This window comes from Benincasa hispida, chromosome 1 (genome assembly GCF_009727055.1).
Source record: "Benincasa hispida cultivar B227 chromosome 1, ASM972705v1, whole genome shotgun sequence".
NCBI lineage: Eukaryota > Viridiplantae > Streptophyta > Magnoliopsida > Cucurbitales > Cucurbitaceae > Benincasa > Benincasa hispida.
Window position 1 is genome coordinate 79,307,233 of NC_052349.1, and position 12,444 is coordinate 79,319,676.

At 32.7% G+C, this 12,444-nt stretch overlaps 2 protein-coding genes across 3 annotated transcripts; both read left to right on the forward strand.

Moving 5' to 3' along the window:
* Positions 1 to 2,390: 2,390 nt before the first annotated feature.
* Positions 2,391 to 6,773, forward strand: LOC120086249 (tubby-like F-box protein 7). Its single transcript, XM_039042801.1, has 4 exons — positions 2,391 to 2,936; positions 3,592 to 3,679; positions 4,994 to 5,123; positions 5,942 to 6,773. Exons 1-4 carry the CDS (start codon positions 2,580 to 2,582, stop codon positions 6,522 to 6,524), a joined length of 1,158 nt encoding a protein of 385 aa, XP_038898729.1. The 5' UTR covers positions 2,391 to 2,579; the 3' UTR covers positions 6,525 to 6,773.
* Positions 6,774 to 7,802: 1,029 nt separating this feature from the next.
* LOC120084069 (alpha-1,3/1,6-mannosyltransferase ALG2) lies at positions 7,803 to 11,999 on the forward strand. Of its 2 annotated transcripts, none has more exons than XM_039039994.1 (8): positions 7,803 to 7,957; positions 9,023 to 9,139; positions 9,541 to 9,737; positions 9,812 to 9,917; positions 10,024 to 10,171; positions 10,369 to 10,508; positions 11,193 to 11,359; positions 11,433 to 11,999. In XM_039039994.1, exons 1-8 carry the CDS (start codon positions 7,897 to 7,899, stop codon positions 11,724 to 11,726), a joined length of 1,230 nt encoding a protein of 409 aa, XP_038895922.1. In that variant the 5' UTR covers positions 7,803 to 7,896; the 3' UTR covers positions 11,727 to 11,999. The 2 variants fall into 2 exon arrangements, with proteins under 2 accessions (XP_038895922.1, XP_038895959.1); XM_039040031.1 differs by having other exon boundaries at positions 9,544 to 9,737.
* The last annotated feature ends 445 nt before the right edge of the window (positions 12,000 to 12,444 follow it).

Below are 12,444 nucleotides of genomic sequence, written 5' to 3' on the forward strand. Positions count from 1 at the left end.
CAAGGATAGCACTGCTACAAGGAAGAAAATCTCATGGCGGAGAATCTGGGAGGGATATCGCCTTATTTTCAGACTCACCCTAACTCCAAATCTTAATGGCCTGTATATTTTGGGCAATTTTGCATATGAAATACTGCATCTAAACAATTTCTTTCTGTTGTTGTTGTTGTTTATTATTATTATTATTTTTTACAATAAGTATTATTATTATTTTTTTATTTTAAGAAGATATACTTCTTTACAAATGATTTATTTTTAACATAATACATCCTTACGCCTTTTTTTTGGTATTATTTCACATAATAAATATAGATCTTTTTGTTTTTCGTTTTCCAAATTAACCAAATAACACATGCATATTGGTCTAGTCATTATCTTTCTCATTACTTTTAATTTTTAACCATACTCATTTAAAAATTTATATTCTAAATATTTTAACCACGTGTGATGCACGCGTTTCTAAAGACAAAATTTGCAGAATATTTATATAGAACTAATGTCTAGACAAATTTAGACTTTTTATTAATACAATAAAAATAATTATTGATTTATGTGTACTTTACCTAAAAATATCTGACTGACTTCACTGAATTGAGGTGTAAAAATATAATTTTATTTCACCATACTTTTTATTTAAATTTTATACCTGTTTATATAATAGACTAAATTATAAAAACTACTTTTTAGCTATGCTCTTTATTTAAAAAATGACTTTATTTTTTAATATTGTAATATATTTGAATTATATAGACGTTTCAAAACTACTATTAACATTAAAAAAAGATTTAGATTTTTTGAATGAAAAATTGAAACCATGTGAGTGACTTAGGTCTAAATTTTGGCTTTAGGCTAGTAACAAATCATTTTAAACTTAAATTTTCTTTCAATTAACAGAATTCTTAAAAAAAAAAAAGATAATAAATAATAAAAAAACAAAATAACAAAATAATATGGTTAAAACCTCAATTTAAACTGTTTGACTTCCCGTTTTAAAAATTTGACCTCCAATAATATTTAGGTTAGTGAGAATGCACTGTAAAACTACTTATTAACCACATGACATAACCATGTAACTATTTTCATGATGTAAAACAGGCGTCGAGACAAATGAAAACGAAGACAAAAAATTTATGTTCTAGATGTTTAAAGAATTTTCATTTTGGAGAGTAAATTGAATGTCTCAAAATCTTCGTTAGTTATAACTATATATATTTTTTAAGAGAAACTGTTATTTATTTTTGTCTCTAAAATTAAAATGAACATCCTTAATTTCATCTCTATTTAAAATGAGGAACCTCAATTTTACTCGAAATGGGTTTCCATACAATAATTTTGACCGAAAGTCAAACGACATTACAATAATTTTTAACATTCTTTTTTTGAAAGTTTGAGAATATTAATTTTTAAATGTTGGAAAATACTTTTTAAGCTAAATACCAAAGCTTTCCATCTATTTTTTTTAAAAGGTTAGTACTTTAAGTAAACAAAGTTTTAATTTCTTTTTTTAAAGTTTAAATGATTGATCTTAAAAGTTGAAAAGTATTTTTGAACAAAATATCCCTAATATTTTTCAAAATTTAAAGGTATTAATAATTTTTTTGAAAGTTTAAGAGTATTTTTGAGTAAAGTACTAACGATTTCCACTAAAATAAGAGAAAATTTCACAAATAAGAAAAATGTCAAACTATTTACAAAAATAACAAAAAAAAAAAAAACACTGATAAACACGGATAGATTTTTATCAATGATAGACTTGTATTGATTTCTATCAATGGTAGACTTCAATCAGTTTTCATCATTGATAGACTCAATTTCTGTTACTAATAGACATTGATAGACTTTTATCAACGTCTATTAATGATAGATTTATAACAATTTCTATACTGATAGACTTTCATAAATGTCTATTTATGATAGACATTGATGACAATATCTATCACAACGATAATTAAATTTTATTATTTGTGTAAATATATATTTTTTATTTTTTGTATTTTTGAAAATCGTAAAAATATTTTAGAAGTTTTTTTATATCCTTAGAAAATTTAGAATCAAACTAAAAAGTTTTTACATAAAAAAATGGTCATACCTACTTAAATCCAAGTCGACCAAATCCAATTTGTGATACCTAATAAAAGTACTATAGAATTTTCGAAGTTACTTTAAAATATAAATGATTATTTATTTATTTATTTAAAGGAATAAAAAAAGAGGGAAAAAAAAGAATATTTGATTGAATACAGAAATATTTTAAAACTAAAAATTTTATAATAAAAGAAGAAGTCATTGTCAGATGGGAAAAATTGCACTTAAATTGTCTGGAATGGACCGAGTCGTCAGAGTGGAAAAGCCCAACTCTAATTTCTCGCCTCATAAAACCGCTAAACTCACAGCACTGTCCTCAACGCCTCATCGCATCTTCCGCTTTTCCTTCTTTCCCCCTTTTCTCACAGCCCTGTTTCTCTAACATCTCTCTCTTCCTCTCTCCTTTCCCATGCTTTCTCTCTCTAAAATCTCTCTCCCCTCTCTCTCTCCTCTTTCGCCATGTGAGCCTAAGCCCTAATTACCTTACCACCGCCATGTCTCTTCGCAGATCCTTTCTCTCTCGGAAGTTTTCTTCCAAGTCTTCCTCTAGAGATCCCAACGCTCTTGGCGGAATTCTTCCCTTGTCCGCCTCCGACTTCGATGATGCCTCCGCTCTGCCCGGAGGGAGTGGCGGCGATCGCTTTCAGGCTGAATCCGCTTGGTCTTCCATGCTACCGGAGCTTCTCCGGGAGATCATTCAGCGAGTCGAGGCTTCAGAAGATGGTTGGCCTAACCGCCAGAACGTTGTTTCCTGTGCTTGTGTCTGTAAGCGTTGGCGGGATATTACTAAAGAGGTCGCCAGGGCTACACCTCATACCGGGAAAATTACTTTCCCTTCTTGCCTCAAACAGGTATTTCGTTGTCTCCTGTCGTTGTGTGATATTAATCGATGAAATTGTATGCACCTTGTCGTCGTCTAAACATTTTGCTCCTTCGCGTCCACGTGATTATTGTTTTTCTATCTTTTACGTGTATTCGGTTTTTAATTATTTGAATTACTTTTCGAATTTAATCTCAGAAGTATTTGGGATCGATTGATTAGATTTCACAACACCGCGTTACTTTTTGAAAAATGTGCGGGGTTATGCACATGTTCGTGATTTCCGGATGGATTTGGAAGTAGTTGGGGGTCTAGATTAATGATATACTTTCTGGACGTTGATTAGATACAGCTATGTATGTAATATAGAGTATTCTATTTGTTGTGGTCGGGCCGATTCCAAACTTTTGTTGTATTGAATGATTAATGACACGTACTTGTTGCATTGATGTACATGCACTGAAATTAAATAACTTCTGAACTATCAGCTTTATAAAGCAATTTCCTTTCGTGTTAGTAGAGTTCTGTTTTGAATTTTATCCGAAAACATTGTCTTATGAGTTGTTGAAAGAAAACGTTAGTGTGTTTTGAATCCTGATGGAACATTGATCTTATTGTAATTATTTGTTACGTGATACAAATTTAGTGTCTGAATGTTCATCTAAATATGGTAATGTCTATTGCAGCCTGGACCGAGTGATCTTCCACATCAGTGTCTTATAAAAAGGAACAAGAAGACTTCAACGTTTTTCCTTTATCTTGCCCTTACACCATGTGAGTAACTTCTGGTGTAATCATTCAATTTGTGGAGTAAAAAGGGTAATGTATAATAGCACTGAGATTGGAGCAAAATTTCATATTTCACGCAATATTACCCACCTAATATTGTCATCTAACTTACGGATGACTAAGGAGATTGGTCTACGCTCCTCTTCCCTCTTGATTCAACATGCAAAAACTAAAAAGAAATGCATATATTTTTTTTTCAAAGCATGAATATGGTGGCAATTAATAAGTACTTCAAAATTCATTGAAGAGGGTGCCTAAACACTTGCAGAATTACCCAAATAAATAATATGATGGACTCGTTTATCTTCTTTTGAATGTGGGTCCAAGATCACATTTTGATTTGAACATTTCATATCATAGTTTTAGAATTTAGTTAACTAGCGGAACAACTTAAGCATACTTTTGGGTTTTATGGTTGAAATGCAACTGATGAGTATGTTGAGAATGTAACACTCATGCCTTGGGGTGATTTTTTTTTTTTTTTTTTTTTTTTTTTTTGTTGAAATCAACTTTAATCAAAAGATGATTTTAATTTTTCTTGTTCTCTTAAACACTCATTTTGGTGGTTGGAATACTTTTCAATATGCAAGTTGTGGTTCTTTTATCCAGTCTTACGAATTTTTATCCTTTTGTTTATTTCGTACTGTTTATTCTGAAAGGCCTGGTCAAGATTAGAAGTGTTTCTTGTCTTCTAAACAAGGATTCATTGAGGCTGGCATGGGCAATCAAGGAGGCCTGTGTTTAATAACTTCAGTTAGGATTGATAACCATATTGGATTAACCGGTTAGCGTAATTTCTTTCCCTTGTGCACATGCATGCACACATGAATCATTAATTGAATTTATGAGAAATTTCAACTTTTCTAACTTGAGCATTTATCAACTGATTTAGGCATTATAACTTCGACCAAAAGGTTAGAGATATGAATCTTTACCAAGAGAAATATCAACTTTCTGTTTTGTTCTTCTCCAACTATGATTTTCCTTTACAAAGCATAGCATAAAGATGACCAACGTCAGAAATCCATGTGTTTAACATACCAAAAGATTTATTTTAATGTTATAATTTATATATATAGCTCTTTGCACTTAAATTGCAACTTTTGTGTCCTGTCTTTGTATTGGTTGTCATTGATGACTGACAGGCCTTGCTTCTCTCTCCCTTTTTATACCTTATTTAGTTTTTAGTCTCATCATTATGCATCTTACCTAATTGTTGTTTGTCATTACCTATTAGTAATAGAGAAATTTGTATGCGTGATATTAGCTCATTTTTGGGTTTTTCCCCTACCTTTCCAGCATTTACAGATAAGGGAAAATTTCTCTTAGCCGCGCGGAGATATAGGCATGGAGCTCATACTGAGTATATAATATCTCTTGATGCTGAAGACTTATCCCAAGGAAGCAATGCTTATGTGGGGAAGTTAAGGTAAGATAGTTGTTGAGCGAATATTTAGTCAGAACCAATTGTTTGTTTCGGTGCATGCTCTTTGCATCTTTAGTTTCAAATGCTATTTTCTTTTCTTTTGGATATCTGATACACTGGGATGCCTGCTGCAAGCTATTTTTACTTTATTAATTGTGGGAATATTTATATCTTCAGCCCGATCTTTCTTTCCTACACTGCCAAGCTTCTTTTGGGAATTTTAAATGGAACTATGAATCTCTAGTGCGATAATGTCATAGAGTCACTTTTTTCCAGTTTACCTGAGGAAACCAATTTGTGTTTATGTTTATGGGCTAGAAGTTCAAGCGTCTTTTTTTTAAAAAAAATATATATATATATATATATAGAGAGAGAGAGAGAGAGAGAGAGAGATACTAATTCTGAGGGGAAATTCCTTAACAAGAGGAAAAAGAATTTCTCCAGTTGAAGGGCAGGATGAACAATAACTTTAGAAATGTTTATGCGGGTTATGCCTGTGAGAACCATAGTATGAAATGCAGTTTTTGATTATAGAGGAGCCATGTAGATGGTTTGCAAAGAATTTCTTGATGCTACAATGTGCTTACTTACGCTAGATAGTCTACTCCGAGACTTTAGACAGAGATCATTAGTTAGTTACCAAATATCTTTTCATTTGAATGCAAAAAGAAAAAAGGGAACTTTTTTCTGCAGTATTGTATGCAAAATGATTTAATTGTTAGCCAGCTTCAATTTTCTTGCTACGACTTTTAAAAGTAGCATCTCTTTTCCTTTTAATAACGTGCACTAAGTTGTTACCCCGTTTTCTGATCACTTTGCAGCTCCGATTTTCTTGGCACCAATTTTACCATTTACGACAGCCAACCACCACATAATGGTGCAAAGCCATCAAGCAGTAAATCAAGCCGCCGGTTTGCAAGCAAGCAAATTAGCCCACAAGTGTCAGCAGGTAACTTTGAGGTTGGGCAAGTCTCTTACAAATTTAATCTTTTGAAATCAAGAGGCCCAAGGCGAATGATATGCTCTCTAAAGTGCCCAGTATCAGAAGACAATGGAAACAACAAATCTTGTGAGAACTCGAAGATGAAGAAATCCGATTCTCTTTCTTCCTCATCTGGGTTGACAATCTTAAGAAATAAGGCTCCTAGGTGGCACGAGCACCTGCAATGCTGGTGCTTGAATTTTCACGGTCGGGTTACAGTAGCATCTGTTAAAAACTTTCAACTTGTCGCTACTGTTGACCATAGCCAGCCTGGAGGTAAAGGGGACGAAGAAACAGTTCTACTACAGTTTGGAAAGGTAGGCGACGACACATTTACTATGGATTATAGGCAGCCATTATCAGCTTTCCAGGCTTTTGCCATTTGCCTTACGAGCTTTGGCACGAAGCTGGCGTGCGAATAGTAGTATATTCTACCAAAATTTGTTTCAGAAAATGGGGCTTCATTTATAAAAAGGCTTTTTTCTTTGTACATGGTGCTATTGTTGTGTAATTGTGACCACTTAAAAAAGAAAAATTGAAGTTGAGAGCAACAAAACAATATTGTGGTGCTAGCAAGCACTATGGCTTCTTTAAATCTTTATGTATATGTAATATATAATTAAAAGGGATGAGAATTGTTTATTCACCTCAATGTTTTTGATTTTGTTGCAGTTGATCTTGTGCCTGGGTTTGTTCTGATTTTTGATTTTGTGATATCATGTATTTGGTGGATGATTTGAAAATTCAAATTAATTATTGAGACTTCGATAATCGGTTGAAAATTAAACTTATGGATATAATTTTTATTTCTAAATTTTAAAGTTGTTTTTGTTTTTGGAATTTAGTTAAAAATCAACCATTGTAATTAAGAAAGATGTAAATCATTGTAAGAAATGTATAGAAAATATGTTTAATTTTCAAAAACAAAAACTAATTTAAGAAGTTAACTAAGAATTCTATCTATAGTAGAACTGTTTCTTCGTGTCATCGTCTAATAGTTCATTTTTTATGTTTCTATAAACACTATCAATTTAAGAAATTAATTTATAATTCTACCCGTCGTATATAAAAAGTTGAGAGTATAAAAGTACATAAACAAAAAAAAATACCAACTACCAATTACACACCCATAATATTAGTAGTGGAAATTTAATGTTTTTTTTTTCTTAAATGACTTAGTCTAGTTTAGACATTATTATATTTCAAGTTTCCTCTAAAAATATTTATTAAAATCAACATTTTTATTGATATGTCAACAATTACACAGTGCTTAGCCTAGCAAATGGTTTGAAAAATCTAAACCTTGTACTTCAAGCACAAAGTTTACAATATGCAAGTAAATAAAGAAATATGACATTCATATGAGGTATGAATTAAATGTAGTCTAAAAAAAGATTTTATAAGTTGTTTCAGAAAGAGAGTATGTTGTACGTGCCACTTTACCTTGTCTACACTTTCTTAGATCATGAATAATCTAATCAAATAGATAGAATTACCCGTTCAAAATTCAAAAGCATAATCAATACATTTTAAAGCTAAAACTAAATGATACCACAATCAAAATTTCATGGATTAATTTTATAATCAAACTATCTAAAATGTACACAAATAACGTAATATTTGGAGTTCATCTTCTTAAATATGGGCCTGAAACAACCTTCTTTTTTGGGCCGAAAGTGAAAAAGGCCGAGAGCCCACTAATGGAAAACTCCCTGATCGGCAGAAGCTCCGAGGGATTTTCTTCTCTCTTCTGCAACGAGTTCGTTTTCGTGAAGCTGAGAAGTGGAAACAACGATGGAAGCAAAAAGGCGATCGAATATGAGGATCGCCATAATCCACCCAGACCTTGGTATAGGTAACGACATCAGTTTTCTCTACTGATTCAATTGCTAAATTTCGATCAACACCTCTCTTTTTCATGATCTGTTGTTTAATTCTTTGTATTGGTTAGAATTTTGATTTATCGAAGATGATAAAGTATTTATACACTGGTGGATGGCGTGTAAGTGCATTACGGAATGTTATCTATTTAGACGCTTAGCGGATTGCACCGGCACATTATGTGAATTGATTTTTGTTTGCTTTGATTCGAGTTGTTACTCTTTTCTCCTTGGAAATATGGAATGCTGGCCTGTTAAACTTAATAATTTTGAATTTCCGATGTTTTCTTTTTTTAATGAATTTATTTTATTTTTTATGTGTCCGATTCTTCATATGGTAAATTTGTTTCTTAATTTGTTAGTAATACATTGGAAAAATTGGTGCGACTTTTTGAGTATGTTATTGTTTTCTTCTTCATTTCTTATTAATGGTTAACATGTTAACCTTCGAGGGACAGGTTGAGAATACATTGAAAGGATTAAACTTAACTTAGATCAAAAGTTTAAAATTTTGATTCCGGTGGTAATTTAACATACATTTTGAAAGGAATTTCAGCAAACGGAAGTTATAATCAGTTATATTTTTTAAGTTGTCTTCTCCACATCTGTTTCTATATTCTAATAGGTGAAAACAATGAAGGGTATTAGTTTTCATTTAAAAAAAAAAAACAATGAAGGGTATTAGTTTACGAAAGATCATCCAGAAAACAGAAGAAAATTAAGGATGGATTTCTTAATTCTTAGCCATGCAACTTGGGCAATAAATTTTCCAACTGAATGGAAGTTGAGTTGTTCAAAGAATAATTCTGAGATTCAATCCGAAGTTTTCATTTTTGATTTCTTAATTTTTTTTCTCTTTTTAATTTCTTTGTTCAACTTTCATCTTTTAAAGATAGAAGATATTTAAAATTAGAATCAATGGACGAAAAAATCTCCTCCAATCTATGTTTCTTATTGTTCTAATTTTGTATCCATGAATATATTTTCTAACCTTCAGAGTTCACTGTCATAGATAGCTATTAACTGAGTAGTGTACACAGGTGGAGCTGAGAGATTGATTGTAGATGCTGCTGTTGAACTTGCTTCACATGGACATGATGTCCATATTTTTACGTCGCACCACGACAAAAATCGGTGCTTTGAGGAGACCCTTGCTGGTGTGTTTTACTGCTTTTTCTTCAATGAATTTGCTATTGGGAAGGATATATATTTTTCCAATGAAGAAAAGAGTTTGACGTAGTTTAAAAAATGTGAAATAGAAAAAACTTGTTCTAGACTTCTAGTATCTTTGAACTCAAAGATGTCATCTAACAATATCTTCTAAACTATATCATAGTCTCAATTTCAGCGAGGGACTGAGGCCTTTGTGTAGGATGGGCTATGATAAAGGAATAATATATTCGCTGTATAATATATCAACTCCTTTGCCGTGTAAAGGAGAAACTTCTATGCTGAGAAATTTTAACGGCCCCATTTTTCTTTAGTGATTGCTTATAATTTTCTTCAAATTTCTGCTATAGTATTTCTTAGCTTTTCATTCTAATGCTTTCATTTGTAGCAGGGAAGTTCACAGTTACCGTGTATGGCGATTTCCTACCTCGCCACATCTTTTACCGCTTTCATGCAATCTGTGCATATCTACGGTGTATTTTTGTCACTCTTTGCATGCTGTTCATGTGGCCATCGTTTGATGTCATACTAGCAGATCAAGTCTCTGTTGTTGTTCCAATACTTAAACTGAAAAGGTCATCAAAGGTATGGACCTTTTCCCAAAGTTGTCCAGATGTCACTTTATCATGGTTGACTAAAGAAGCTGCATGCTTATCCAGGTTGTATTTTATTGTCATTTTCCGGATCTCTTACTGGCCAAGCACACGACCACTTTGAGGAGGCTGTATAGAAAACCCATAGACTTTATTGAAGAACTGACAACCGGTATAGTTTCTGACAATTCATCTATTTCTTTCAACTCTTACCCTTATTCAATATTGAATTCATCGTACTCTTCGATATTTGCATTTATCGCTTTTCATAATCACAGGAATGGCAGATTTGATATTGGTTAATAGCAAATTTACTGCATCCACTTTTGCCAAGACATTCAAACATCTTAATTCACGAGGAATTCGACCTGCTGTTCTTTATCCAGCGGTCAACGTAGATCAGTTTGATGAGCCCCATTCTTCTAAGTAACGGACATGTTTGTATATCTCTTGTTCCTTTGAGTTGAAAAACTTTTTATTTTGACCTGCAGAATGTGAACATAGATTTTTTATTTATTTATTTATTTTTAAAATAATAATAAGAAAATTATTGTTGTTATTATGATTTTTAATGTTCTTCTCTGTCATATTCGCTTCAATTCTTATAATTTCATTTACATCAGGTTGAGTTTTCTTTCTATCAACCGTTTTGAAAGGAAGAAAAACATTGAATTAGCTATCTCAGCCTTTGCTAAGCTTGGCACACTTGAAGGAGGCACTCTTCAAGATTACAATGTAGCTGATGTTTCCTTGGTCGTTGCTGGCAAGTTTCAACCTTTTCCCCTAGTACTATCATGCATAGTGGGAGTGAAATAATATTCTGTTGTTTTGTTGATGGTGCATGGTGGATCATTCATCGACCATAAATATTTGGCATTAGTGTTGTCTCCTATCCAGAATGGGGGCGTGAATCATTATTGAAAAGTTATTATTATTGGCAATAGTGTTTGTCTCCAATCAAGTAAGAATGGGGTGTGGATCCTATTGAAAAATTATTATAATGAAAGGAGGTTTTAGATCTTAATGTTCAGTAGAAGTACTTTGGCATGGGAAGTAAGTGATTTGCTAGCATAATTAAGAGGACTTTGTACAAGCTTGAAAATCGTTTCTTTTCAAGAAACTTCAGTTATGCATTCATTTTGATTACTGTAATAGAATAGGATGGGATCTGCTGGGAGATTTTACCAAATAGTTTAATACCTCAGCTCTTACTAAACATCAAGTCTCAAATGTAGAATTTTGGGCTAGCTAGTTAATGGACTCGCATGCTTCATTCTCTATCTGGGTTCTGCCTCACATTAATAACTGTGACTCGATGTTCAAGTTTGATGCAGTCTAAACTACACACCATATTACTCGATGATTCTATTTTCTGGAGTTCTTCTGCAGAGTTATTTTGTCATCGTACAACCCTTTTAAACATTTTTCTTTTCACATTTTATTGCAGGAGGCTTTGATAAACGGCTAAGAGAGAATGTTGAATACTTGGAGGAGCTCAGGAATTTAGCTGAAAGAGAAGGTGTATCTGAACGTGTTACCTTCATCACATCCTGCTCAACACTTGAAAGAAACGCCCTCCTTTCGCAGTGTCTATGTGTCCTCTACACGCCGAAGGTTTGTGCATTTCCCTTTACACATTCCTAAGAGTTCCTATCTTTTGTTCTTACAATAATATGAATTAATGCAGGATGAACACTTTGGCATTGTTCCTTTGGAAGCCATGGCAGCTTACAAGCCTGTTATTGCATGCAACAGTGGGGGTCCAGTTGAGACCATAAAACATGGCACCACGGGATTTCTTTGTTCGCCTAATCCTCAAGAGTTCTCTCTGGCAATGGCAAAACTCATTCAGGATCCTGCCATGGCAGCAAGAATGGGTAGGGAAGCCCGACAACACATCATCGAATCTTTCTCTACAAAGATATTTGGTCAGCAACTGAATCAATACCTTGTCGATGTCTCTCGACTTAAGAGAGATTGAAACTGCAGATCAATTTAGTATCGAGTCGATTCGTCACTAGGTACTGAACAACTCAGATATTTTAAATTGGTAAAGTCAGAAACACCATTTACACATTACCGCTTTGTTCTATGTATAAATTTTGTGCACTGATTGTTCTCAGTTGAAGATGTGAATTAACCTCAGTTGAGTATGACTTGTTTAGGTTAAGAACTCATTTGTCAATGTGATAATAGTTTTTAAGAACTCAAAGCGTTGGCCGGAGTTATACAAGTTTGAGAATTTTGGTTGAAACAATTTCTATTTGCTGGAAATTTTGATGAGAATTCGAATTTCCTGTGCAGTTTATGAGTATCTTTTTTTCTGTTTGGGAAAAGATACCTCTTTAGTGTACGAGTTTTTTGGAACAAGTGCATTTAATCCCTGAAGTTTTAAATTAGTCATTTTAGTCCCTAAATTTTCAATAATAGATTTAAAAGGTCCTAGTACTCTTTAAATTAATAGATCTATCCAAGGAAATTATTTAAATTCTGATGTGGTTTGATGACTAAGTTGATGATTTGGATTTAAATTTGTCTCATGAAGTTTTTCTCGGGAAATAACTTCACGAGATGAATTTCATGAGAAATCGTCTCGTGAAGTTACTTCATGAGGCGAACTTCACAAGAAATGAACTCTATTCCAAAAATTTTGGAGACTAAAAATGTATTTTTCCCTTCTTTTTATTTTGTAATTTTTT

Bases quoted from the DNA above. Each gene is read 5' to 3' on its own strand.
- LOC120084069 (XM_039039994.1), top strand. From the start codon at position 7,897: ATGGAAGCAAAAAGGCGATCGAATATGAGGATCGCCATAATCCACCCA. The intron at 7,958-9,022 runs GTAACGACATCA...TAGTGTACACAG, and splicing joins CCACCCAGACCTTGGTATAG to GTGGAGCTGAGAGATTGATT. The intron at 9,918-10,023 runs GTATAGTTTCTG...TCATAATCACAG, and splicing joins TATTGAAGAACTGACAACCG to GAATGGCAGATTTGATATTG.
- LOC120086249 (XM_039042801.1), top strand. From the start codon at position 2,580: ATGTCTCTTCGCAGATCCTTTCTCTCTCGGAAGTTTTCTTCCAAGTCT. The intron at 3,680-4,993 runs GTGAGTAACTTC...CTACCTTTCCAG, and splicing joins TTATCTTGCCCTTACACCAT to CATTTACAGATAAGGGAAAA. The intron at 5,124-5,941 runs GTAAGATAGTTG...ATCACTTTGCAG, and splicing joins GCTTATGTGGGGAAGTTAAG to CTCCGATTTTCTTGGCACCA.